Source organism: Rhinolophus sinicus, chromosome 5 (assembly GCF_057876585.1).
Source record: "Rhinolophus sinicus isolate RSI-liver-muscle chromosome 5, RSI-T2T, whole genome shotgun sequence".
Taxonomy (NCBI): domain Eukaryota; kingdom Metazoa; phylum Chordata; class Mammalia; order Chiroptera; family Rhinolophidae; genus Rhinolophus; species Rhinolophus sinicus.
The window spans coordinates 7,104,787-7,131,793 of record NC_142505.1 but is presented as its reverse complement, the minus strand read 5'-3'; the positions used below and the strand labels follow the sequence as shown (position 1 = coordinate 7,131,793).

The window sequence follows — 27,007 nt, the reverse complement described above, 5'->3', positions numbered from 1 at the left end:
GCGTGGTATATCTATTTATATCCTTTTACTTTCAACCTACCTATATCATTATATTTGAGTTTCTTGTAGATAGCATACAGTTGGGTCATTTAAAAATATCTATTTTACCAGTCTCTGTCATTTAATTGGTATATTTAGATCATCTATATTTACAGTTATTATTCATATATGAGAGCTTAAGTATACCATTTTACTGTTGTTCCGGTTTTTTGTTCCTCTGTTTTCCTTTTCCTGCTTTCCTGTGGGTAATGTGAACAGTTTTTGAACTCCATTTTGCTTTAGAGAGCTTGTGAACACATCTCTTTGTACTGATTATTTTAGTGGTTGCTCTAGATATTATATAGGTAACGTCACAGTCTACTAGTGTCAACCTTTTAGTAGTTCGAGTAAAATGTAGAAGCTTTACTTTCATTTAGGTCTCTTCACTCTCCCCCCTTTAGAGTAAAATTGTCTTAAATATTTCCTCCACATACACTGAGAACCACATAGACAATGTAATAATTTTGTTTCAACCATCTAACAACTTAGAAAACTCAAGAGGAAGATAGGCTTTTATGTCTCCCTATCTGTTTGCTTTTTCTGTTGTTCTTTCTTCACTTTTAATGTTCCAAACTTCCTTCTTTTATCATTTCCTCTCTGTATTTCCTTCTGCATCATTTCCTTTAGCCATTCTTTTAAGGTTGGCCTGCTGGTAACAGTCTCTTAGTTTCCTTTTATCTGAGAATATCTTTATTTCTGAACGATATTCTCACTAGCTACAGAGTGCTGAGCTGACAGTTCTTCTCTTTTAGCACTTAAAAAATGCTGTGCCACTTCCTTCTGGTCTCCATGGATAGGAAAACCAATGTCAAATTGTCGTTCCCCTATAGGTAATGAATTGTTTTTCTCTAGCTGCTTTCAATTTTTTTTCTGTCTTTAGTTTTTTGAAGTTTGATTGTGATGTGTCTTGGCATAGATTTCTTTCGGTTTATACACTTCGTAGCTCACTCAGCTTCTTGAATCTGTAGATTTATTAGCTTTCACCAAATTCGGGAAGTTTTCAACTATTATTTCTTTGAATAATTTTTTAGCTCTATACTTTTTCTCCTTCCATTCTGGGACTCTGATGATACAAATACTGTATCTTTTGGAATATCCCACAGGCTCCGTTCACTTCATTTCAGTCTATTTTCTTTCTGTTGTTCAGATCGGATAATTTCTATTGTTCTATCTTAAAGTTCACCAATCTTTCCTCTCTCATATTCATTTGACTATTGAGCCCATCCAGTGAATTTTTATTTTGGTTATTGTATTTCCCAGTTCTAAAATTTCCATTTGGAGCTTCTTTCTGTCTTCTTTTTCTCCACTGAGACCTTCTATTTTTTTTTTCCATTTGTTTCAAGTGTGTTCATAATTGCCTGTTAAAACATTTTTATGATGGCTGCTTTAAAATCCTTACTTCCAATATCTGTGTCATCTTGTTGGCATTTGTTAATTGTCTTTTCTCTTTCTGGTTGAGAACGTCCTTGTTCTTGGTACAAGTGACTTTCTACTGTACCCTGGGCAATTTGGGTATTATGTTGTGAAACTCTGTATCCTATCTCATCTTTTTTTGTGGAGTAGTCATGCTGTTTAGATATAGCATGCATGCAAATGTGGGAGTACACGTTCACCTCCGCTCTGGACCCCATTGACACTACCCTGGGCAGGGAAAGTGGAGTACCAATTAGTGATACCACACATCACCTCATTTTGCCCCTTTGAGGCTGGGTGAGGCTGGAAGTCCAGCTTCCTGCTAGCCCCAGTGACACTATGTGAAGATATAAGGTTGGTGCAAAAGTAATTGTGGTTTTTACAATTATTTTTAACCTTTTAAACCACAATTACTTTTGCACCAACCTAACAGAAGCAGTTTTTCTTTGGTATTTAGCTGGAGTAGGGTGGTATTATAAAAAAAAGGTTTTCTGTTCTGCTAGGCTGCCCTTTTCCTAGACCTTTGGGTAAAGGGAGCAGAGTTTTCCTGGGGTTGTTTTTGTATGTACCTGTTGCTGGATGTGGCTTGTAGGCCTTTCCAGCACCCCATCTGAGATATATGGGAAGCAATAAGAAAACCCAGGGAACTCACTTTTATATCCTTCCTTAAGTCCCAAGACCCTAGTCAGTTTGCCTTCTCCTTTCCATCTTTTAGGATCTGCCTACGTTTGTTAGTTGTATGATATGTAGAGTTTTTTAGTTTTAAGAGGGAAGACTAGTGAGGAATGTGGTCGTTCCATCTTGGCTTAGACCAGTAGTTGGCATCAATGCCTTTTAAAACGAAGTTTATTTTCCCCCATTATTTACTGATCTGCCCTTGAGTTTTTCAGTCATTGAGTCCCCAAAGTGTGTGACGTGTTCTTAAGCCACTGTATCACTCATCTCTCAGGAGCATTTCTGATTCTTCTTAAATCACAGTAAAGTGCTCTATTATGTCTTTAAAATGGGTCTTCATTTGAGGAAATATGTCGATAATTCTATGGTATACATTTAATTCTGCTTGTAAGGTGAACAGAAACAGATTACCATAGATGTCAACATTTTGAAAGTGAAATTTGGAATTTGTACAAGAGGAAGATTATTTAGTTTAAGAAGGAAGAGAGATATATTTTGAAGGCGTGATGCTGAAGAAAGCAAGGTTGGGTCATGTATAATAAAGGACATAGGGATCACAGTCGTGCTATGCCTAAGATATTCTAGGAAAGTTCTCTTTCCCAGAATATGGCCACAAGCCTTTCTAATCATCTAAATCTATTGGATTTGGCATGGACCAATATACAAGTGGATTGCTGAACACAGAGAAAAGTTAGTCCTGGGACAGCTAGAGATGAAAAACACTGTAGAGCTTTCATTGACACTTAGTTTTCTGGGCTGTCTCTTATATAAAGAGTTATCCCCTCCCCCACCACTTGTCTCATAAAAACAAACAGAAAAATGTATTAAGAGCTGACAAGACTGCAAGGTCATAAGACGCAGTTTTTTCCCTATAATTTGGAGTAAATGGTTTATTGACAAATCATTTTAGAGAAATAGAAAAACACATTGGTACAAGACCTTCCACAATGTCTTTCAGATAACTGGCTATAAAATATAGTGTTAATGAACATCCCAAGGATAGAGACCCAGAAGTAAGGGGAATGAACACTGTGCCATGCAAGGGGAACCATTTCTCTACTCACCAGTCCCCAAAGGGAGCCTTCTGAAGTGGCGACAATGGTAGCAGCTCTCGGAGTGTTGTACATCAGAGCTAGTTCTCCAAAACTGCCACGGTTGTCATACTGACCAACAGAGCGGGTTTGATTATCTTTTGTTACTAAAATATCATAAGTTCCCCTGCAAGTATAACAAGAAACAATTTTATTACTTCTAATAATAAATTTAAGAACTGGCAGGCGGTACATGAATAGAAGGTACATATGATATAAAACATTGCTACAGGGGATTCCCAACAGATTTTTGCATTTTGACTTTGTATTCTGTGACCTTGCTAAACTCAAATATTAATTCTAGTAGCTTTTTTGTAGCACTCTTGGGATTTGTAGACGGTCATGTCATTTACAAAGACAGTTTTACTTCTTCCTTTCCAGTCTATATGCCCTTCTTCCCTCCTGCCTTTTCTTTTCCTTCATTTTCTTTGCCTTGTTGCATTGGCTAGGACTACATAAAATATTGAATAGAAGTGGTTAGCGCAAGTATCACTGTCTTGTTCTCCATCTTAAGGGGAAAACATTCAGTCTTTTACCATTAAGTATGATGTTAGCTGTAGGTTTTTTATAAATGCCTTTAATCAGGTTGGAGAAAAGTTCCCTCTGTTCCTAGGGTGTGGAGAGTTTTCAATCAAGAAAAGGCACTGAATTTTGTCAAATGCTTTTCTGCAGGTATTTAAATGACTGTATGGGTTTTCTTTTGTAGTCTGTTGAAAACTAGGATGTAGAACTGATTAAAATAAAGACACTAAAAATATAAAATTTCTATCTGTTGATTGATAATGATTGCTAAATAATATTCACAACTGACAACTATTTGGAGAAACAGGCACCCGCAGTATACGACTGAGGCAAACGTAAATGTTTCTAAGTTTCTGCAAGATAATTAACAACATATAGCAAATTCCTTACAGAGACCCTTTGACACAGCAATTCCCTTTCTAGTAGGCATTCTAAAGTAGATAATCAATCAAAGATACTGAAAAAGATTTAACTGCAGGGATGCTCACCAGGTAATATTATAACAGCAAAAATTACAATTTAATCTGCTAACAATACGGGATAGGCCAAACATATGTCTATATTCACATTATGCAGTCAATATAAATGATGACAGAATAATACTGCATCCCATGGCAAGCCACTTAAAAAAGAGATTTTAAATATCAGGCCACACAACGATGAATGACTCAACATAAAAAGTATATATATGTAAATGTAATAAAGATTTAACCCCATTTTTGATGTTTGATGGCAATCACTTTCAAACCCTACCACTCCAATCCTCCTTCCTCTTCTGTCTCACATCAGGGAAAACTGATAAGAAAGCCTCGGTGCTCCCTCCTTTGTCATTAGTGAGAAATTCAAACATCTTAAGTACCAGCCCATACACAAGAGGACCCTCAACCCAGCCCCACCTTCTAACCATCATGAAATTCCAAGCCAGGCACCCCTCCTTGCTGTCTCAAGCCAGTTGTGGACCTCTCGGGAGCCTACCTTGCTCTTTCTAAAAAGCCTCATTACCTGAGTAAGAAACCTTTTCATTCCCTCTTAGTGTTTGTACGGCATCATCAGTCTCAGCATCTGAACCCAACGTGGGGTAATGAATTTGACCACAACCGTAAAACATAGAAAAAAAACGCATTCTGGTAATGAAATTATGGCCAAATTACTTTCTTTCCTGTTTTTATTTTCTAAATTTCCTCTAAAGAGCCTCCACCTGTCTGGTAAAATCACTAAGCATCATATGTCACACATGAAGCAGGGAATAAAACCAGTCACTCAAGTATCACTTATGTAGCACCAAGTCTGCTCTTAAGGGAGCTCACCACTCAATAGGGAAACTGACCTGTACTAGACCTGGTGGACAAGGCAAAAGTAAGGAGACCATGAATGGGAAACAGAATTCAGAGTAAGTTCACTTATGTGTTGTTAGTCTCTCCTCCAGGAGACACTAGCTACTTAATTTTGGGAATGACACAAATCCTTTCAGACAGCCACACAGCAGTCCTTCCTAACCTCTCCCACTCAGGTTCTCTTCCAAATAACGGGACATATTTTTATCACTGTTGTTACCACATTATGTAATAATTATCTGTTTAAGGGTCTGTCTCTCCAACAAGATAGTAAGTTTTTCGAGGTCAGGAATTGTATCTTTTTACTTGAATAACAGTCTTCCCAATTGTTAATAATCCCTTTAATGGCATAACAAAAGATAACCCCTCTCATTTACACATATAGCAAATCATTCTCTTTGCGGACAGGCATTTCAACTTTTAAGCTATGGGTGCAGGTGGGTGCCTATTCCCAGACTACAGGTGGCTACTGGGATTCCTGAGTTGGTAGGGAATTCATGGCAGAGCAAGGGAGAAAGGTCGCAGCTAGAGGTGGTAATATAACGTAAAAAATTATTCTGTGACTACTTATAGAATTCTATGTAGGAAGCATGAGCATAACAAATAAAACAGTCTTTAAGAAGGTATTATTTACATTATCTTTACTCTTTAAATAAAACATTTCTTCTAATTATAATACTGTCACAGATATCAAGGAGAACATTTTCCGTTTAAGAATCTGAATGAGCAAAGGCTTGACAAGAAAGGGGACCAACTGAATCTAGTATAGCTACTTGATGGAGATGAAAAGAACCTCAAAAATCAGGGAGACAACTGGAAAAATTTGAATAAATCCGTAGAGTAGATGATAGTACTGTATAAATGTTAATTTCTGATTTTTATAATTGTTCTGTACTTATGTCAAAGAAATGTTCTATTTTAGGAAATATACACTGAAATAATCAGATATAAAAGGGCCTTATACCTGTAACTTATTTACTCTCAGACAATTAATAAAGCAAACATGACAAAACATTAACCTGGGGAACCTAGGTTTATGAGATTTTTTTGTACTATTTGTACAACATTTCTATAACTCTGAAATTACTTTAAAAGAAAAAATTGAAAAATAATGGAAGTTATTGGGTGAGGCAACACCTTACTGATCTTAAACTCTGGTGAGGGTGTTCCTTTCAGGACTGAGAAGGAGGTCATAAGGGGCCCCCCAGATGATACTAACAGTTCAAGAAGTTAGGACACACTAAGGCGACGAGGTCAAACCCACATATTTCATGGTCCCCAACATAGTTTATATGTGGAACAGAGCCAGAAGGGGCCAGGGGCACGGATGTTGAGGTAGGTTACTCGTGTGTAAAATTAGGCTGGGACTGAAAGATCCAAAGGATAATATAGCGTCACAGCTATTCTTCAGGAAATCAACCCACTTGAATACTGGCAAATAACATGTTTACAAAGCACACCTTGCACATCTCATCTAATTGTAAAGGAGACTTTCTGCTATAAACAGTGGCAACCCACGTCTGGGCTGTACTGAGGACTCAGGACAGCAGTGGACAGAGACAGGCAAGTTTTGGGAAGCTCGTCCACTTGGCTATGGCTAAGTCCTCCTGGGCTGCGCAAAGCACAGGGTAAAGCGCTTGTCCTGATCATGAATCTTACTAAGCATAGCCGCACAATTGCAAAGCTCCAACTCCTACCGTTCTATAACATAAAAGTTGTCTCCGTCATCTCCTTGGTCAATAACATGCTCGTCAACTTTGACTGTCCTTTCAAACATGGCATCGAGGACTTGAGAAAGCTGTTCCTGCAGGGTACACACAAGGAGAAAAGATGGCTTTTACATTTGCTGGGGGAAAAAAACGACTATGCTTGCCTCACTTTGTGACCACACAGTGCAAGTCCCCAAATCTGACTGTTCCCCATATTCAAGCAGTAACCTAAAGGCTGTCTGAAACAAATGCTTTCCTGTGACCATTCAGCCTTGTACCTCCATGTACACAGCATAGTTGCCAAGTTTTTTGAGACAGTATTGCTTTGAAAAAACGTTCCATATTTTACAAAAACATTCTTATTTTTCTAAGCAAAAACAGGTATCTAAATCATGGGGCCCATTCTGCCAGCCATACGCATGTGACTGTCACCGGCCCTGATGTCACCGTGTCGTGTGACGGTGCCAACTTCCTACCGGTGTTACTCTTACCAGGATCCTCAGAACTAGGGGCTGGGGCGGCTTCAGAGGTGGTCTTTCAGAGCAGGACAACTGCTCTGAAGAGCCAAGCACATCACTTCACCTCTCTGAACCCAGTGTTTTCCTATGCAAAAAGGGGTTTAATACATGTTTCTCGTTCATCAATTTTTATGACTACAGGAGAAAAATCTAAGGAAAGCAGTTATTACACAACAAGTACTCAATAAATGAGATTTATTATCCGACAGCTAACACTGCTTCAATCATTTATATACAACATATACAATTACTTACCAATATTACCAGCCATAACCAGAAGATAACAGTGCCAATAAGTATAATAAAACAAAACAGTGCCATTAAATTAGAAGAAAACAATGGTCTCAGTCCGGGGCCAGGGTGCCTCTGTGAGGCAGGGCGATCAGCGACTCTTAGGGGCACTAAACAATACCAGCTCCAACTCAAAGAAAGACTTTCTCTTTGGAGGAATGTGCACTGAAGACCTGGTGAGGAAAGAACTTGACTGCTCACAATTCTGTGTGATTTAGTGTTCTGCCAGTGTGGCCATGCTACCTAAAATAATTATCAACCAAACGCACCTCTTTAGTTCCACAGTTCCATGTGTGTTGAATACTGCACAAGCTGACAAATACTAAAAAGGGAGGCTTGCTACTCATGTGCCACCCACATTCATGTAAAATGTGAGCTCAGTGCTGCCAGAAATCTCATGTTTAAATATAGTCACCTGCCGCATAACGACATTTCGGTCAACGACAGACCGCATATACCACGGTGCTCCCATGATTACAATGCAGCTGAAAAATCCCTATTGCCTAGTGAGGTTGTAGTTTTTGTAACAATGTAATGCAACACATCACTCATGCGCTTGTGGTGACGCTGGTGGAAACAAATCAATTGCGCTGCCAGCTGTATAGCACATACAATTATGTGCAGTACATAATATTTGATAATAAATGACCATGTTACTGGTTTATGTATTTACTATTATGTACTACACTTTTTATCATTAGAGTGTACTCTTTCTACTTATAAAAAAAAGTTTGTTATAACATAGTATGCCATATTACGTTGGCAGCGGCTTATATGTCTCACGTTTACTGTGTCTCTTAACTGCATCATTTTCTCTTGTGCATGATTTTATCTCATTTAGATATGAATATTTTTAGATAGCAAATACCACTGTGTTATAATTCCTTCCAGTATTCAGTACAGTAACAGGTTTGTAGCCTAGAAGCAATAGGCTATATACACCATATACCCAGGTGTGCAGTAGGCTACACCCTTTAGGTTTGTGTAAGCGCACTATGATGTTCACACAATTATGAAATTGCCTAACAATGCACTTCCCAGAACGAATGTATCCCCATCGTTAAGTGACGCATGACTGTATTGGTAACAAATTCCAATGTTCATGTACAATACAGACCAAACACACACACCTATACCTGGCTGTATCTGGCCTGTGGGCTGTCTGTTGGCAGCCTCTTATTCTGAGGAATTCTTCTTCTGGCCTGGACTCTAAAAACATCAGTGTCATGAGATAAAGAACAAAGTGCTGGGGGAGCATTCTAGGTTTGAGGGGACTAAAATGACACCATGACAACCAAAAACAACATGTGATTCAGGATGGAAAAATAAAAAAGCTATAGAGAACTTTACTGGGAAAATCTGAATATGGACAGTAGGTTAGGTAATATTATTACACCAATGTTAAATTTCTTGGGTTTAATAATAGCATTATGTCAATGTAAGAAAATATCCACGTTCTTGGAAAATACATCTTAAGGTATTTAGTGGCTAAGAGTCATGACGTCCTAAACATATTTATAAATAGCTCAGAACAAAAGAAAGAAGCTGTTCATATGTACTTATAGTACGTACACACATGAGTAAATATGGCAAAATGTTAACAACTGGTCAGTCTAGGTAAAGGGTATATGAGTGTTCATGGTCCTATATTTTTGTAAATTTGAAAATCTAAAAACAGAAACTTGGGGAATAAATTTTTAAAAATTGAAACAAATACACTCAGCAGAATGACTAAAATTTAAAAAGACAGACAACATCAAATGTTGGTAAGGACATGGAGCAGCTGGGAATCTCATATACCACTGGAAGGAATGCAAACTGGTACAACCACTTTGAAAAAGACCTGGAAGATTTTTATAAAATCAAACATATACCTACTCTATGACTCAGCAATTTTGCCCTCAGGTATTTTATTGAAGAGAAATGGGGAAAAAAGGTTCACAAAAAGACTTGTAGAAAACGTCCATAGCATTATTCATAAGAGCTCAAATTGAGAAACAGACCAAGTCTCCATCAACAGAAAAACAGATAAGCAAATTGGTATTTTTATATAATGGAATACTACTCAGCAATTAAAAGGAATGAATTAATATTACCAACAATAAGATATGCTCACATCATGGATCCCATGATATGATGCTCTGAAAAGGACACAGAATAATTTCGGTGGTAGTCTGGCCAAAAATGTATAACCACATTCCAATCATGAGAAAACATCAGACAAATTCAAATTGAGGTATGTTCTGTAAGATAACTAACCAGTATTTTTCAAAGTATCAATATCATGAAAGACTAGAAAGAACTGAAAACTCACAAGTTGGAGGAGACTAAGGAGAAATAATAACTAAACACAATGTGGGCTTCTGGATTAGATCCTTAATCAGGAAAAAAACAAAAAAAACATTAGCGAGAAAAGTGGTGAAATTTGCATTAAGTTTGTAATTTAATAGTTTTTTTTTTTTAAGATTCTTTTATCGGGGAAGGGGAACAGGACTTTATTTGGGAACAGTGTATACTTCCAGGACTTTTTTCAAGTTAAGTTGTTGTCCTTTCAATCTTAGTTGTGGAGGGAGCAACTCAGCTCCAGGTCCAGTTGCTGTTGTTAGTTGCAGGGGGTGCAGCCCACCATCTCTTGCAGGAGTTGAACCGGCAACCTTCGGCATTAGGAGTACGAAGCTCCAACCACCTGAGCCACCAGGCCGGCCCTTAATAGTATTACAACAACATTAACTTCCTGGTTTTCATAACTATACTTAGGTTATGTAAGATGTAATATTGGAGGAAGCTGGTTGAGGAGTATATGGGATCTCCATTATTTTTGCAACTTTTTTTATGAGTTTAAAACTAATTCAAAATAAAAAGTGAAAAAAGAAAAAGGAATGAATTACTAATATAAGCAACAACATGGATAAACCTCAAAAACATTGTGCTGAGTGAAAGAAGTCTCACACAAAATATTACTGTATGATTCCACTTATATGAAATTGTGGAACAGGCAAAGTAATTTATAAATTACTTTGTAAATTATAAATTATAAAGTTAGTAAATTATAAATTTAGATAAATCAAAATAGTAGTTGCCCTTAGGGGGAGGGAGGCAAGAGCTGATCATGAAGGAGCTTGAGGGAACTTTCTGGATTGGTGGCAATGTTCTGTATCTTGATAGGAGTTTGGATTACCTAAGTTCATGCATTTGTCAAACCTCAGAAAGTGCACACTTAAAATTTGTGTATTTCATTGCATGTAAACTTTACATAAGAAAATTATACATAAGAAAATTATAAACAAATATTGAACTCTAGTTCATGACGTGCATGCCAAAATATTTAAGGGAAAATATTCTGGTATCTGCAATTTACTCTAAAATGCACACCCCAAAATAAGATGGGTTAATGTAGGAAGAGCCAGCATACAGCTGCCTGTTTCTGTAAATAATGATTTATTGGAACACAATCACAACCTTTCATTTACATATTGTCTATGGCTACTTTCCTGCTGCAATAAAAGAGTTGAGTAGTTGTGACAGAAATACTTACTATCTGGTTCTTTAAGAAAAAGTTTGCCAACCCCTTTGCTGAGGGATGGATAGATGGTATATAACACAGTAAGCATGATAAAAGGTTAATCAAGGCAGTGAATAAATTAGGGGTCCATTAAATTCTTTCAACTTTGTTGTATTTGAATATTTTCATGATAAAATGTTAGAAAAATATAATTAAATCTGAAAATTCAGTTATAATTTTTCAACACTAAAATGGTAAAATGGCATTCTCCAACACTGAGAAAACTCTGAGTATTAAATTGACATAGCAACTTCCCTTAGAACATCTGATTGGTATTAAATTTACAAGGGATTTTATTCACAGTAGATAAAAGAAGCAAATCCCCTTTGCATTGATACAGATGGGTCTTCCAGAGAAAACAGCTGACGCAAACCAGTATTTCTCACAACCAGCCTTTCCTCGAGCGCATGGTCCTTGTTTCATTTATTCAGCCTGAGATTAATAAAATTCTGATTAAAGTTCTGGGCATTCCTGTAGCCACACAGCTACCAAACAGACTGGTTTATGGACACCAGGGACGACTGCTTCCCTTGACCAGCCGGATTCCCAGGAAGTGCTGGGGGTGTCTTCAGAAGACTTACGTGCAGGAGCTGGGTCGCAGGAGAACTCGAACGCATCCTTTCTTTCTCTGCACATTCAGGGACTCCCTGAATGTAGGCCCAGCACCTCAGCCATTCATGTGGCTTCAGCATGAGGCCCCCAAAGTAGAGAAGAAACAGGAAATTTGAAGATTCTCTGTCTTTAGGAGGAAGCCCCTGCTTTCTATCTCCACCAAGGAGGGCAGACAAGCCCATGCAAAGATCAGACACACAGCACTCTGTGTGTACCCCAGGCCTGAGGTCTTGCTGAGAAGTAATCACGAGAGCTGCACCACACCTAAGGGCTCAGACGCAGTCATGCACTTCCAGTGGGTTAACTGATACCGATGAAGAGAGCTTCACACTGAAATCTTTGGAGAAATTATTCTGCAGCATGAATCTAAACTCTTCGAATTAAGCCAGAGTCACGCAAACCTGAGAATTTCCTTTTTACGTGGCTAAACGGGCAAGGTCCTCGAATGGTACTGTCTGGGAGGAAGTGCCAAAGCAGTTCTGAGAAATACTAAAGTCATCTGAAAAGTTCATTATGGGTTATCGTGGTCAACACAATGCAAACATTTGTAAGATGAATCTAAAGTTTTATGCCTCATTTGGCTGTGGCTAAGACACTAAAAACTAAGTGACAAACAGGAAGAAAGCTAAAAGACAAAAATATTTTAAAAATCAATGTTACCTTATGACACCATGGATGGACCTAGAGGGTATTATGCTAAGTGAAATAAGTCAGAGAAAGACAAATATCATATAATTTCACTTATTTGTGGAATCTAAAAATCAAAATAAATGAACAAAACAGAAACAGCCTCACAGATACAGAGACCAAACTGATAGTTGCCAGGTGGGAGGAGGATTGGGAATGGGTGAAAAAGGTGAAGGGATTAGGAAGTACAAATTGGCAGTTACAAAATAGTCACAGGGATGTGCAGCACAGGGGATATAGTCAATATTGTAACAACTGTAAGGTGCCAGGTGGGTGACTTATCGAGGGGATCACTTCATAAGTTATATAAATGTCTAACAACTATGTGGTACACCTGAAACTAATATAATATTAAATGTCAAATGTAATTGAAAAAATATATTTTTTAAAATCAATGTTACCTGATCAAGATTTTTGAAAAGAAGAATATCTTTGCAAGCTTCCTGAAGTCTGCATCTTTGTTGATCAGTTTTAGGATGAATCACCTGCCAATCCAAGTAAAACCAAGACAATTTTAAATTCCATTTAAAAATCTTACTTTGCTTACAAATTAGTATATTTCTTTCTCCTAAAACGTGGGAAAAATTGGGCTGGACTGGTGGCTCAGGCGGTTAGAGCTCCATGCTCCTAACTCCGAAGGCTGCCGGTTCGATTCCCACATGGGCCAGTGGGCTCTCAGCCACATGGTTGCCAGTTCTATTCCTCGAGTCCCGCAAGGGATGGTGGGCTCCGCCCCCTGCAACTAAGATTGAACACGGCACCTTGAACTGAGCTGCCGCTGAGCTCCTGGATGGCTCAGTTGGTTGGAGCACGTCCTCTCAACCACAAGGTTGCCAGTTTGACTCCCGCAAGGGATGGTGGACTGTGCCCCCTGCAACTAGCAAAGGCAACTGGACCTGGAGCTGAGCTGCGCCCTCCACAACTAAGACTGAAAGGACAACAACTTGAAGCTGAATGGCACCCTCCACAACTAAGATTGAAAGGGCAACAACTTGACTTGGAAAAAAGGCCTGGAAATACACACTGTTCCCCAAAAAAGTCCTCTTCCCCTTCCCCAATAAAATCTTAAAACAAACAAACAAACAAAAAAACCTACTCTCACCAAATTAAGCCAATGAGAATTTTAAAAAAAAGTGGGAAAAATTAAGAGCATATTTGCTATAATTTTAATTCTACACAAATGCCAAGCAGTGCCCTGGTTGTGGAGGGCAATACAATAGGAGGTGAAGAGCACCCACCCTTGAGCCACCCACTGGCTGTGTGGCTGCCAGCAAGTCAGCTACCCCTTGGGAGCACCCGAGTCCTCATCCATAAAGCAGAGGGTTATAGATTTGCTCATTTAACAAATATTAGATGTCTACTAGGTGCCAGGCACTGTCCTACCTCTGGGGACACAGCAGTGAACACACAAAAATATCTGCCCTCACGTTCAATAAATACATAAAATATGTTAAGCGTGATAAGGCTAAGGAGAAAAATAAGGTAGGGAAGGGTGATAAAACGTGTGCATGTGTGTGTCAGATGCAGCCTGAGATGACGTCTGTGTAAAGAGCTCAGGGAAGTGAGGACAACTTGAGGCAGTGAGTCATGAGGACCATCCCTATGGGAAGAGCACCTCAAGGAGCGGAAACATCCAGTAGAAAGAAGGCATATGGTAGGGGAATAGCATGTTTGAGAAATAACCAGGAAACAGGTGTGACTGATGCAGAGCGAGGGGGAAAGATCAGGAAGAGACCAGGTTGGGGGAGTTGGGAGCGGGGGGGTGACGCCCAAATCACAGAGGGTATTATAGGTCACAGAACTGGATGGAACTTTTCTCTAGTGACACGAAAGCAATTTGAGAGTTGTGGCTGAGGAAGAAGAGAGATCTGACTCATGTTTTGAAAGGCTCGCACTGGCTGCTCTGTAAAGAACAGCCTTGAGGGAAGACAGTGGAAGCCAGGAAGCTACTGTTGTGTTATCCCAGTGCCAGATGGTGGTGGTTAGGACCAGGGTGTAGTGATAAATGTGCTGAGAAGTAGAGGAATTTGGGGTTATGTTTTGAAGACTGAGCCCATTGGATGTGCTGAAAAATTGAATGTGGGTATAAAAAACTGAAAGGAACCAAGGGTGACCCTAAAGTTTGGTCCTGAGCAACTGCCATGAACTGAGCTGAAGACTGTGGTTGGAGAAGAATGTTTAAAGGGAAATAATCAGGAGCTCATGTTAAATGGTTATACAAGCTAGAGTTCAAACATCAACAACTTATTACATTACTATTATTAGTGGTAACTATAAAATTAAAATTGTCATAAGGATTAAATGAGTTAATACATGCAGTGTTTAAAACAGTACCTGACATTTAGTAGGTGCTCAAAAACTATTACTATTATTATATTCAATATTTATTGAACTACAGAAAGTAATTATTGCCGTTAAAATTGCGAGACCTATCAAGCTCCTTCCTAAGTATTGTCTTCACCCTAAAAAAAGTCTTCACTTAATCTAACCAGAAATAACATATCAAAGGTGTTAAATATGTTGAATTTGTGATATTAAAAAGTTAGTAAAAAACCATTTTAACTTTTTTTTTTAAATAGAGGATCTTTTATTTTATTTTATTGGGGAATATTGGGGAACTGTGTTTCTCTAGGGCCCATCAGCCCCAAGTCAAGTCGTTGTCCTCAATCTAGTTGTGGAGGGCGCAGCTCAGCTCCAAGTCCAGTCGCCATTTTCAATATTAGTTGCAGGGGGCACAGCCCACCATCCCACGTGGGAATTGAACTGGCAGCCTTTTTGTTGAGAGCTTGCGCTCTAACCAACTGAGCCATCTGGCCTCCCCTCCACCAGCAGCTCAGCGGCAGCTCGTTGTCTTCAATCTAGTTGTGGAGGGCGCAGCTCACTGGCCCATGTGGGAATCAAACTGGCAACCCTGTTGTTCAGAGCTCACGCTCTAACCAACTGAGCCATCCGGCTGCCCATTTTAACTTTTAAAAGTCATCAAGAATTCCACAATATCCAGAATTTAAAAAAATTTTATATCTACATATCTATTATATTCACACAATGGTAGCATTTTATTATTAGAATATTTCAGAAATCTTTCATAGGCTACTACTCATTTTAAGGCTAACCTGAAAAATCATTAAAGTTTCTTTTGTTAACATCCATCTTTTTAAAATTATGCTTCATAGTTACTTTTATAGAAATAATTTGTTAATTGTACAAGAGTTTAAAAACCTGAGTTTTTTAAAAAGAACTTTTGTACAAATAAATAAGTGGATTTGTATAACTGTTTGTACAAATAAATAAGTGGATAGATCGCTATTACCGCACTGTAATAAATATCTCCATTTGTACCTCCTTAGGAAGAATCCAACTGTTTGTCAGGAATGAATTCTTCTTCAGGTAACTGCTGAGTCAGTTGGTTTGACAATGTTTAAGGCTTTGACAGCTACGCACCCCTTCTCACCAATACCTCAAATGGCATCTTGTTGAGATTTTAATTCGTATGTATTTTAATTATCAGCATCATTAGATGTGGTGAGTAGAGGGGGTGAGTGGGGAATACAATTCTACCTAATACCTTGGCTGCAGTTCTTACCCTGGGATCAGTATCTTCCTCTTCCTCGTCAGGGTTGAAGGCCTCAGCACAGACTAAATTTGAAGAGGAAAAAATAAAGAGAAAAATGAATAAAACAGATGTGTGCTTTTACTAGAAAAATAGGAAGTGAACACAATTTCTTTTTATTCACTGCTTGTGAAAGCTGTAATGATTTTTTTTAATCCCTTCTCTGAATTGATAAATACATTCAGTACCTACTAATGCCAGGCATTCTGTTAGGTGCTGAAAAGCCAGCTTTCTAGGGGTTGGTTGTCTCAAAGAGGAGAGATGATACTCTTTGAGACAACCAACCCCTAGAAGATGATAAAACATACCATCTTCTGAATCCTATGGGAGTGGCAAGGACACGCAAGGACATGCTTTCTCTGCAGTTATGAAGCAGGGATGGAAAACTACAAAGTACAATGTATGCAATATAAACACATGAGCATGGAACAATGATGAAAAGAATCAATTAAAATAGCTCAACATCATTATGAATGACTTAAAAATAAGAATGAACTTTAAACAAAATAAATACTATGTATCAGGCTCTCTTCTAGGTACAATATTATATAAACCTAAAACCAACTTGATTTTCTTTGGAGGTAACCTGTGTTTCTGCTAGTTGCCTGCAGGTCTTGCCTTTGTCATAATTCAAAGATTTAAAAAACATTCACTGAACAACTGTTTAATATAGCAAATATCAGACATAATGTAAGTATACATGAAAATAATACAGCTATAAGAAAGAACAGTGAGGTCTAGGGAAAACCAAAAAAAGCAAGGTAACAGTACATTTAGTATGCCATCCCTTCCATCAGAAAGGACTTCCATGAGAAAGCAGGAGAACTAAGAATGGTGGAGGGGGATAAAAATATAAATATGAATACATATACAAAAAATTTTATTTATTTTTCCAAAAGTAAACAGGATAAACCAGAAAGTAATGGTAGCAGAAACAAAAAAAAGAAGGTATAGGGAAAGGAATAAGACTTCTCTGAGGACATTCTTTTATAGTTTTGACATTAAGTCATGTTAAATGTTTTATATAAAATATTAAATTAAATTGATAAGGATGGAGGGACCCAACAACTGAATAGAAAGATAAACGAATGAACCTAACCACACATCTGGCTGATAACATAAACCACAGCGAAGGAAAAGAGAATTATTCTAAGTAGCTTCTTAAAGTAGTACTCTGACCATCCACCCTCAATGGGGTATGTTCCAATGACAAAAAAGAACTGTTGCTGACTGGCACAGCAATTCCAAAACTCTTCTGTATGTATTACAGTGGGGAGTAAATAAGTACACACACTGATGTTTTCACTGGAGAGAAGAGGGATACAAACATGAAATAGAAGGATTAGGACTGGCAATGTCAGTATAAGTCACCATTTAAAAATCTTACTCTTAGGTGTTAGTGGCAAAGACACAATGTATTATATAGAGAATAAAAAATTGATTGATTTCACTAACAAAACTGATTGGCTAGGAACAATCTAGCTGTGATCAGTGGTATTGCCCAGAATATAGCAAACCTGTTCCTTCTTCACAATACAGGGGAAATTTCTCTTTTAATAAATCCTCAATTATTCGCAATACCTGTGTGACCTGGAGGGATTTACCACAAATCTCCACCTTCTCCTCTGCATGATGGAGCTAACAGGAGTGATTCCCCTCTGAGGCCTGTCATACGGATTCAAGTAGGCAAGTGCCTGACACACAGTAAGAATATAGTGAGTCCCAACTCTTTGAACTGTAACTATTATCACTTCTGTTCTATTTGTTCTGGTTTTCAGAAATATTATTATCTTGGTTCTATTCTCTATCTCAGCTCTTTCAACAACTACCCTTTCAAGGCTGCCCTCCACCACAGATTTTGCCCTTAACGATTCTGCTTTTTTGGCCTTCTCTATGTATTTAACTTCTGCTTATTTTGTTTAGTTTCCTTACAATCTTTTTCTTCATCATGCCCATTTCCTTTTTCATCTCGGCCTATTATTTTCTTGGCTTTTACCCAGAACTCATAGAGGCAATGATTTTTTGCATTCTATAAGCATTTTGTAGTGGACCATTCTAGTCTTCATTCCTCTACTATCCTTAATCTGCCAAGTTCACTCACAGGCTCTGCATTATTTGTTAAGGATTATTTCTCATTTGTTAGCAGGCAAGGAGTATAAATGGTTTTTGACCCTATACTCAATTCGTGTGATGGCTGAAAAATCCTATATACAAGGTGTGATAAAAAACTACGGTGAATGTTTAAATAAAAAAATTTATTACAGTACTTTTATTGTACACATTGCTATTAATCCCCCTCACTTTGAGCACACTTATCCTATGGTTCTTGCCACTTTCTGAAGCAGTGCTGGAAGGCCTCTTTCATGAATGTCTTTAGTTGCGCTGTCGTGGCTGCCTCAATGTCCTGAATCCTTTTGACTTTAGGGAAGAGCCAGAAGTCACATGGTGCCAGATCCGGTGAATAAGGTAGATGAGGACACACCGTAATGTTTTTATTTGACAGAAATTGCCGTGCCAAATGCGATGTGTGACATGGAGCATGTCATGATGGAGGGTGATTTATGTCACACTTTAAAACATACCTTCTCCCAACTGTAGCTCACACCCGACTGACTGCACTGAACAAGATGAAACTTGTCACACACTAAGGTTCGACATGCTGCTTCCCGTATTGAAGATGACTGCCTTTCCGTTGGATGGCACTTGACAGCAGCATTCACTGTATTTTTTGATCACACCTCATATCTACAACTAGGGGACAAGTGGATACATACCACTCTCAATGTAACTCCTGGTTTCTTAGGGACATTTACTCACTGCAGCCCTGGTCTAGCTGTATCCCAGCTTCCTGTTCCTCACTGATTCTCTTAACTAATGGGATACCTGAAAAATGGTGACTCCCAGCATGTCCTATAAACAGGACTCCCTTCCCTGCCCAGCCTATAATACTCTACACTTGTGTGGACCACATCTCCTGTGCCATGATGCCATTAATACTCTGCCCAACAGGGTCCCAGTATTCTTAAATAGAGAAAACTGAGGGAGAAGGGAGTAAGAGGCCAGACACCATCCTAGTCCCTAGAACAGCATCAGGTGACACTCTGCAGAGGGCTGTCCAGGCCCTGGCTGGTTTCAGTGTCCGTTTCCGGTAGCTGAGCCAAGGAAGTGACAAAGGGATGTAGCTAATGACTAATTATCTTTCTCCAAGCCACTCCTGCTTCTACAAGAGAAAATCAGGGTGTTTATCTCAGATCTGGCCGAAAGAGTAAGGCAGACACATGGCTGAGTTCCTAGACGTCATTGTTACTACGCTTTGCATCTTCACGGGTATTTTGCAGGCGGCTGAGGAAGTGCACTGAGGGCAGCTAACCAGACACTACGTTCCCCGGCAAGCCTCTTCTCTCTGCTCCGATGAGTGCTGGCGTTATCAGCCCAGTTTTTGAAACTAGACATTTGGAATTCACCATGACTTCCTTCTTTCTCCTCTTACCCAATGAATACATCAAATTCTACTTCAGAAATATTCTCATTTTGACCTTTATTCAGTCTACTCCAATTGCTACTCTTTAGTCCATGACTTCAAAATGTCTTCTTAGAAAAATGCATTTAAAAAAACCCTTCATTTTGGAGACAGGTGGGTACATGGGTACTATTATACTTTTTCTAGTTTTGCCTCTATATGAAAATTTTCGTTTAAAATAGTAAGTCTTCAATGATGAGACTGAATTTTACTGACAAGGACACTTAGTCTTGGGCTAGCCTATCGCCAGGTTTGCTTTTCCTCTGATTTTAGAGGAAAGTACTTTAGCAACTTAACTCATTTTTATATTTTTAGGCATAATGTAACTGAGGCAGCAAATGTTACAGTCTTCAAGTCTTAAGGTACAGAACTATGATTTAAACAGAGTAATTTTCATTAAAAATTATTAATATGCTTCTGTTTGTGGGAAAACATTGTCTTTATTTTTCAAAACTGGTAATTGCTTCCCTTTTGTTTTGAACTGCGGACTCACCACCCTTTGTTCTCTTCCTCTGTTTACACCCAACCTCTCTACTTCTTCCTGATCTTGATCCCAAATTATTTTCCTCATTTTCTGTACAAAAATGTACTTTTAAGTGTCTATGTGATTGCTGCCTTTACGTTCTACACATCAGGGAGCTTGTCTCAGTGCACAAGTTACCTGAGAAATGGTGACTCCCATTTCTGGGGGAGGCTGTGCGATCTCCTAGTGTAGCCTCAAGAACGCCACTGAGGGCATGGGATGCTCAAGGCCTACTGAAAACGAAGACTAAGAGCAGCACAGCCCATTGTTCGCAGGAATTGATTTTGCTGCAGGTCTCCAGCAGATGTCACTAACCAGTAATATGAAACTACAAAGTGACAATAGATTATCCAGCACAATTTTTCTTCTTTCAAATTTTAATTGGTGCTTCCTTCATCCAGAAATGTGAATCGTTAAAATGTGCTGTGAGAGAAAACCCTTTCATTTCTACAAAGAAATGAGCAGATCCTGGTCACAGGCCGGAGGCCCTGTGCTGTCCTGCCAGGCTCCACGAGGAGTTGATACAGCCTGGGTGAAGGAGCCTGCTTGGGCTGCCATAACAAAACACCACAGACTAGTGGCTTCCACAACAGAAATTTATTTTCTCACAGTTCTGGAGGCTGGGAGCTCAAGCTCAAGGTACTAGCAGGTTTTGTTTTCCCTGAGGCCTCATTCCTTGACTTGCAGATGGATGGATGTCTTCTTGCTCTGTCCTCACATGGCCTTTTCTCTGAGCTTGCACTCCTTGTGTCTCTTCTTTTTTACAGGACTCCAGTCCTACTGAATTAGGGCCCCACTTATGTGACCTCATCTAACCTTAATTAACCCTATCTCTAAGTAGAATCACCTTGGGGTTAGACCTCAACATATAAATTTGAGGAGGACACAATTCAATCCATACCATTGGGTTTCAAAGTTATTTTAAGCAATGTTTAGTAATATTTCAGCTGAAGACAGCTATGGATGAAAAAAATACTGAATACTGTGAAAGGATATAAAGACAAAAATCACTATTTAAGTACATTTTAAGTAGGAAAGCCCTATAAGGCAGGAATGTCTGGTGAAGGGCACCTTCATGCAGAAATGAGTGACTGACATGGCACCAGATTCTCAGCAGACTGTTCTGTTGACTCTATTACAGTTATCACTCGAGTTATGTATTCCCTGCCTAAATGTGGCATGATGCCAACACACAAATTTCCAATTAATGTGCTTTGAAGCTTCAACATACATTTAATAAAGGGTTTTTTTGGATGACGTTTTATTAATTAACAGAATCACACTAACATTTCAAACTCAAAGATAGTTAATAGTTAACACTAACTCAGGACTGCTTCAAGAAAGCTGCCTTTAAAGAATTCATAAACTCTCTTCATTCGATAGAGAGAGACTTTCTGCTACAACTTAGAAGTTGGAAGGCACAGCTTTTCAAGCCCAGTGCTTGCAAGGGAGAGGCAGCCTCGACAGGGAAAGAGCTCCTCTTTGAAGCCACACACACTGAGCTTGGATCCATCCATCCATTCTTTCTCCATATTCGCAATCCTTGGTCTCTTCAGTGGTTAAAAGGGGATAACAATATTAGAACCATATGAAGGGTTAATAATAGGAGGTGACATTTAAATCACAAGGCTGGGCTCACAGAAGACACTCAGTAACTGCTCGCTCTCCTATGCTGCTTTATGTTCCAATTATTGTCAGAGACCCTGAGTTGTTGAAATCTTTTCTACAGTCTCTGACACAGGACGCATGTCCCCACCCACTAGTCTTTGCTGAAGTCTTTGGATCACATCAGGAGCCCCATGCCTCACCTCTTTTCAACCTTATTTTATGTCCTCCCCCACAGCCAGGCCCAGTTCATCCCCCTCTGAATGCTAAGACATTCTTCCAAGTAGAATGCATCCTTCCTGGTACTAGCCAAGTTCACACCAGAGGACGACCATGGGAACACAGGGAGGAAGACAGGACCCTTGGAACAGAGGAGGCCAAGGAACAGAAGGGCCAGACACTGAAGGATTATCTATATGGGAATAACAAGGAACATCCTGGAGATTGCGAGAGGACTGAAACGAGGAGGGGCAGTGGCTGGTAGAATATAACAATGTGAGGTTTGAAGCGGAGAATTTTAGGGAGGACAGAAAAGAGAATGATTTGGAAGCAGCAATGAGGAACACGAGAAACACTGACCCATCTCCTGTCAGCGTTACAAGGAAGGTGGAAGAGAAAAGAGCCACCGTTTGAGAAACCTGCGGGGTAAGGCAAGCTTCAGCCAGAGCACGAAGATGAAGGCTGCACTCAGAGAACAGACTGAGAATTTAGAGGAATTTAGAGGATTTACCTGAACACTGACCAAGCGTTCCAAAGGGTACAAGAAAGGATCCTTAGAGATGGGAAGGGTAGTACCTAGGACTCATGCTACCTCTGGGCACAGTATCACCTTGACTGTTGCAAGTTACTTAACCTCTGCTTTGCCCCAGTTTCCTCCTCTGTACAATGGGGATATTTACAGCATGTACCTCACCGTGTTAATGTAAGAATTATATTCAACAATACAAGAAGGCATTGAGAAAGACTTTAAAACTGTGCACCTAGCACATAATCTGGATGAGGCTATTTTCTCTCTTGCACATTCATTTGGGATTCTTTTAAGAATCTTTTATTTTCACTTAACATTTGGATATTAAAACATTTTAAATCTTCAGTAAGATGGTAAAATCTAAGGGGGAGGAATAATAACAGGTACTTGTCTGAGTCTTCCACAGTTCAAGGACTGAACCACACTGACAGAGCCCAAGCTGCAGTTCATGAACTGACACCATCTGTGACCTCTGGAGATGTCACTATATTCTCCATCTCCCACATCTGTCCTACAGACGTCAAGGGGTATTACTAATCTGGGGAAAAAGCGATGCAGGGCAGGGATGAACAGAAATGGGAGATAATCATTCATGGGCCTTGCGCCAACCTTAATCCTTACTCTATTTCTTTTCTGAAAATAACTTCTCTATACGTAAGAACACATTCTTCAATCTCCTTTCAACAGACTTTGGTGTACAACCTTACCAAAGGCTTTCTGAAAACATAATAAGCTGATTTTTGTCAAAGGAAAGGATTGAGGGAGAGAAAAGGGCAAATGGAAAGGTAAGAAACCTTCCCTGAACAAGGAGATGTGAAAGAATAATGTGACACCTACAGCTTGCAGAGCAATTTTGAATCACATTAACGTCCCAACTGTACAACCAAATAAACTCTAGATGTATCCAAAATTCAAACAATTTTTATGAAAATCTTTTACAAAATATATTTATCAGCTCTATGAAAAAAAAGGAGAACTTTTCAGCTTAGGAGCAATCATGAAAAAAAAAAAAGAAGAGGACATATATATTCAATAAATATTTGCTGTGTCTGCTATGTGCCAGGCAGTGTTCAAGGTACCAGTTACATAATAAAAGTTTTGAATCAATAAAAGATAGTAAAATTTAAATAGCACATCCAATGTGGAACACTTTGCATTAAAAATTTCAAATGGTTAAAAATCATGATAGAAATTTACTCAAACTTATAAAAAATAATCTAGGCCATTTACAGTTAAAAGGGAAAAATATTAACAAACTGGTCCCATATAAGAAAACAAAACCAGATTTCCCATGTCTGGAAAACATTAATTTTTGTTAATAATCAAAAGGATGCCAAATAAAACAATCTGGGAGGTTCTATTTTACATCTAAACTCAATGAACAGGCACCGTACATATTAGTGAGATGGTTTTGGAAAAGACCATCTGCAGTCTATTCTGTAGCCTTGTCTCTAGAAAGTGACAAACAGAAAAAGCCAATGCAATGTTCGGTCTCTAACCAGGGAATGCCACTCCCAACACTGTAACTAAGGAAATAATTTAAGTGGCTCAAAAATGTATATAAGTTAATGGCAACATAATCTAGAAAACCAGAAACAGTAACATGAAAAGAAATTTTTAGAAACCATAATTACGAACATGGAAAAATATTAATGACATAAATGAGACAAATTATAGCAACATAAAAATATATCCATATATATTCAGAACTTAAAATGAAACAGTGAAGAAATCACAGATGATTTTAATATGTTTTGAATACTATTAAATTTTCTTTTTATTAAAAGGATCAGTTTGTTTTTATTTAAGATAATCTTATATTAAAATAGCTACTTGGCAGTATGTTATGAAAGAGAACACATACCTGACACTCGCCGATCAAATCTACCAGGAATTGGAACTGCAAAACAAAAAAGCAACATTTAGTCATCATTATGTCTCATGACCCCGTTTTTATCCTCCATTTTTGCAAAGATCTTTGACAACAGAACTAAGCACCTCAATACCAAGTGGTGGGTCAATTCACACTCTTCCATAATCAACCATAGATAGTAGTTCAACATGATCATATAAAGATAATATAGAAACTAATATGTCTTTTTTAAAACAAGCTCTTTATAACCTCAATGTACTCAAAGTGGCAATTTTATTTCTGTTCACATCCATTTTCAATCTAATTTATATCATACCAATGAATAAGAAGTCTAACAAATTTATTGGAAATGTTATATCAAAATTAAATTTTTTCTTTAATATTCTTGAGAGATAAACCCAAGACCTGCTAGATAATAGCATTTAAATTTCATTTTAAAATAATTTAACGAGCATTACACTAAAATGAAAAATAAATTAAGCATTAAGTTATACTCTACCTTAATATGGGGTGGATTTTCTCCTGTCATGGTTAGTGTATTAATCAGAAAAATGTACATGTCTTTATGTTGGGGAAAAAAACACACAAAAATTTTCTCTTTGCCATTTTTTTCTACTTTCCACCTATCATTCCATGGTTATCTAAATTCTCGCTACTAAACTATATCATTTGAATAAGGGGTTTTTTTGTTTTCTGTTTTTTTACCTTCAAAGCTTAATCTGATTGTTTTTATTAAAATATCTTCTCAGGGCCAGCCTGGTGGCTCAGGCATTTAGAGCTCCATGCTCCTAACTCCGAAGGCTGCCGGTTCGATTCCCACATGGGCCAATAGGCTCTCAACCACAAGGTTGCCAGTTCAATTCCTCGAGTCCTGCAAGGGATGGTGGGCTCCGTCCCTGCAACTAAAATTGAACACGGCACCTTGAGCTGAGCTGGCTTCTGGAAGGCTCAGTTGGATGGAGCGCGGGCTCTCAACTACAAGGTTGCCGGTTTCGATTCCCGCAAGGGATGGTGGGCTGCGCCCCCTGCAACTAGCAAAGGGCAACTGGACTGGGAGCTGAACTGCACCCTCCACAACTAAGACTGAAAGGACAACAACTTGACTTGGAAAAAAGTCCTGGAAGTACACACTGTTCCCCAATAAAGTCCTGTTCCTCTTCCCCAATTAAAAAAATATATATATCTTCTCACCCTTCAAAAGAGAGAAATTTGAGTATTAGTGAAAAACAAATAAAATATGGCTCAAAGAGCCAAACTCAACTAATGTGAGGCCTCTGAAACAAAAATAGACCCAGGAAAGAGGTAAATGTTCATTCATCATAATAGGACTAGAATTATCTTGTGTAGTATGGGGTCAGTCATGTTGTTACTAGAACAAACAGGCAAAAAAATCAAAAGAAAACTCCAGCCATTACTGAAAGTATCTACACGAGTTCTTCACGGCTTCACTGCTTCTCATTGAGAGTGGATGAATCAAAATTAATCCACCCACCAGCAAAGAAAGATGATAAATTCAGTTCAACGAATATATATAGGTAGGGTACCTAGTATGTGCCATGAACTACAGTAGACTATTTTATAGACATAAGTGAACCAAAGAAAGACCTCTGATTTCATGGAGCTTGCATTCTAGCTTGAGGGATGTGGGAGAGTTTCCTATGATCATTTGAAACACAAGTCCCTCTCACTCAGGTGGACAGATGAACTGTACACCAGCATAAGTCCTTAGCCCAGGCCTCATGGATTTCCATAATTGAAGCCCCACTAAACATTAGTATACAACCTAAAATGACAAAACATACATTGAAACCATTTAGCATGGGTACTACCAAAGGATACCTCAAACAAAGGATTAGATATCAAGATTATAGAACTATTATAAAGTAAGAACAGTATATTTAAACAATTAAAGACATAAAAGGAATCAAAAGTATAAAGAGAAAGAATAAGATACAACCATGGAGTCTTGAAAAAACAACAAAAACTTGAACTTCTAGGGGGAAAAAATTCAGTCATTGAAATTAAAAACTGTAATGCAAAGCACTTTCTCTCAGTATATAACACATAAAAATGCTGGAAAAGTCATTTTAAAACACCACTACCAACAACCTACCACAATATTGATTTAAAGGTACAAATTTAAATGAAAGGGGAAATTAGAAAATACCTTGAGACGAATGAAAAAGCACAATATACCAGAACTTATGGGATGCACTGAAAGCAGTACTAAGGGGAATTTATAGCTGTAAATGCCTACATTTAAGAAGATCTCAAATTAATCACCGAATTATACACATTAAAGAAGCAGAAAAAAAAAGAGCAAACTAAACTCAAAGCTAGCAGAAAGAAGGAAAGTAAGAGTGGAGATAAACTATAAAATAGAGTACAGAGAAAAATACAAAAAATAAATAAAATTAAAAGTTGATTCTTTGAAAAGATCAACAAAATCAACAAACTGTTCGCTAGATTAACTAAAAAAAAGATGACTGACATTACTAAAATCAGAAATAAAATTGGGGATGTTACTACTGAATATACAGAAATGAAAAGGATTATAAGAGAATACTGTGAAAAACAGTATGACAACAAATTGGATAGCCTCAAAGAAATAAACAAATTTTACAAACACACAAACTTCCAAAAGTAACTCAAAAAGAAACAAAATCTTAACAGAC

The 27,007-nt window shown here is 38.3% G+C and overlaps 1 protein-coding gene across 1 annotated transcript in view; it reads right to left on the bottom strand.

Moving 5' to 3' along the window:
- Positions 1-27,007, bottom strand: part of PRKAR2A (protein kinase cAMP-dependent type II regulatory subunit alpha) — a 72,624-nt gene that overhangs the window by 15,711 nt on the left and 29,906 nt on the right. Inside the window, exons 2-6 of the mRNA XM_019723700.3 lie at positions 24,324-24,359; positions 16,037-16,089; positions 12,855-12,938; positions 6,772-6,878; positions 3,192-3,345 (exon numbers count right to left, since the gene is read on the bottom strand). Coding sequence (XP_019579259.2) covers positions 3,192-3,345; positions 6,772-6,878; positions 12,855-12,938; positions 16,037-16,089; positions 24,324-24,359 — 434 coding nt within the window. The remainder of the gene's footprint in view (positions 1-3,191; positions 3,346-6,771; positions 6,879-12,854; positions 12,939-16,036; positions 16,090-24,323; positions 24,360-27,007) is intronic.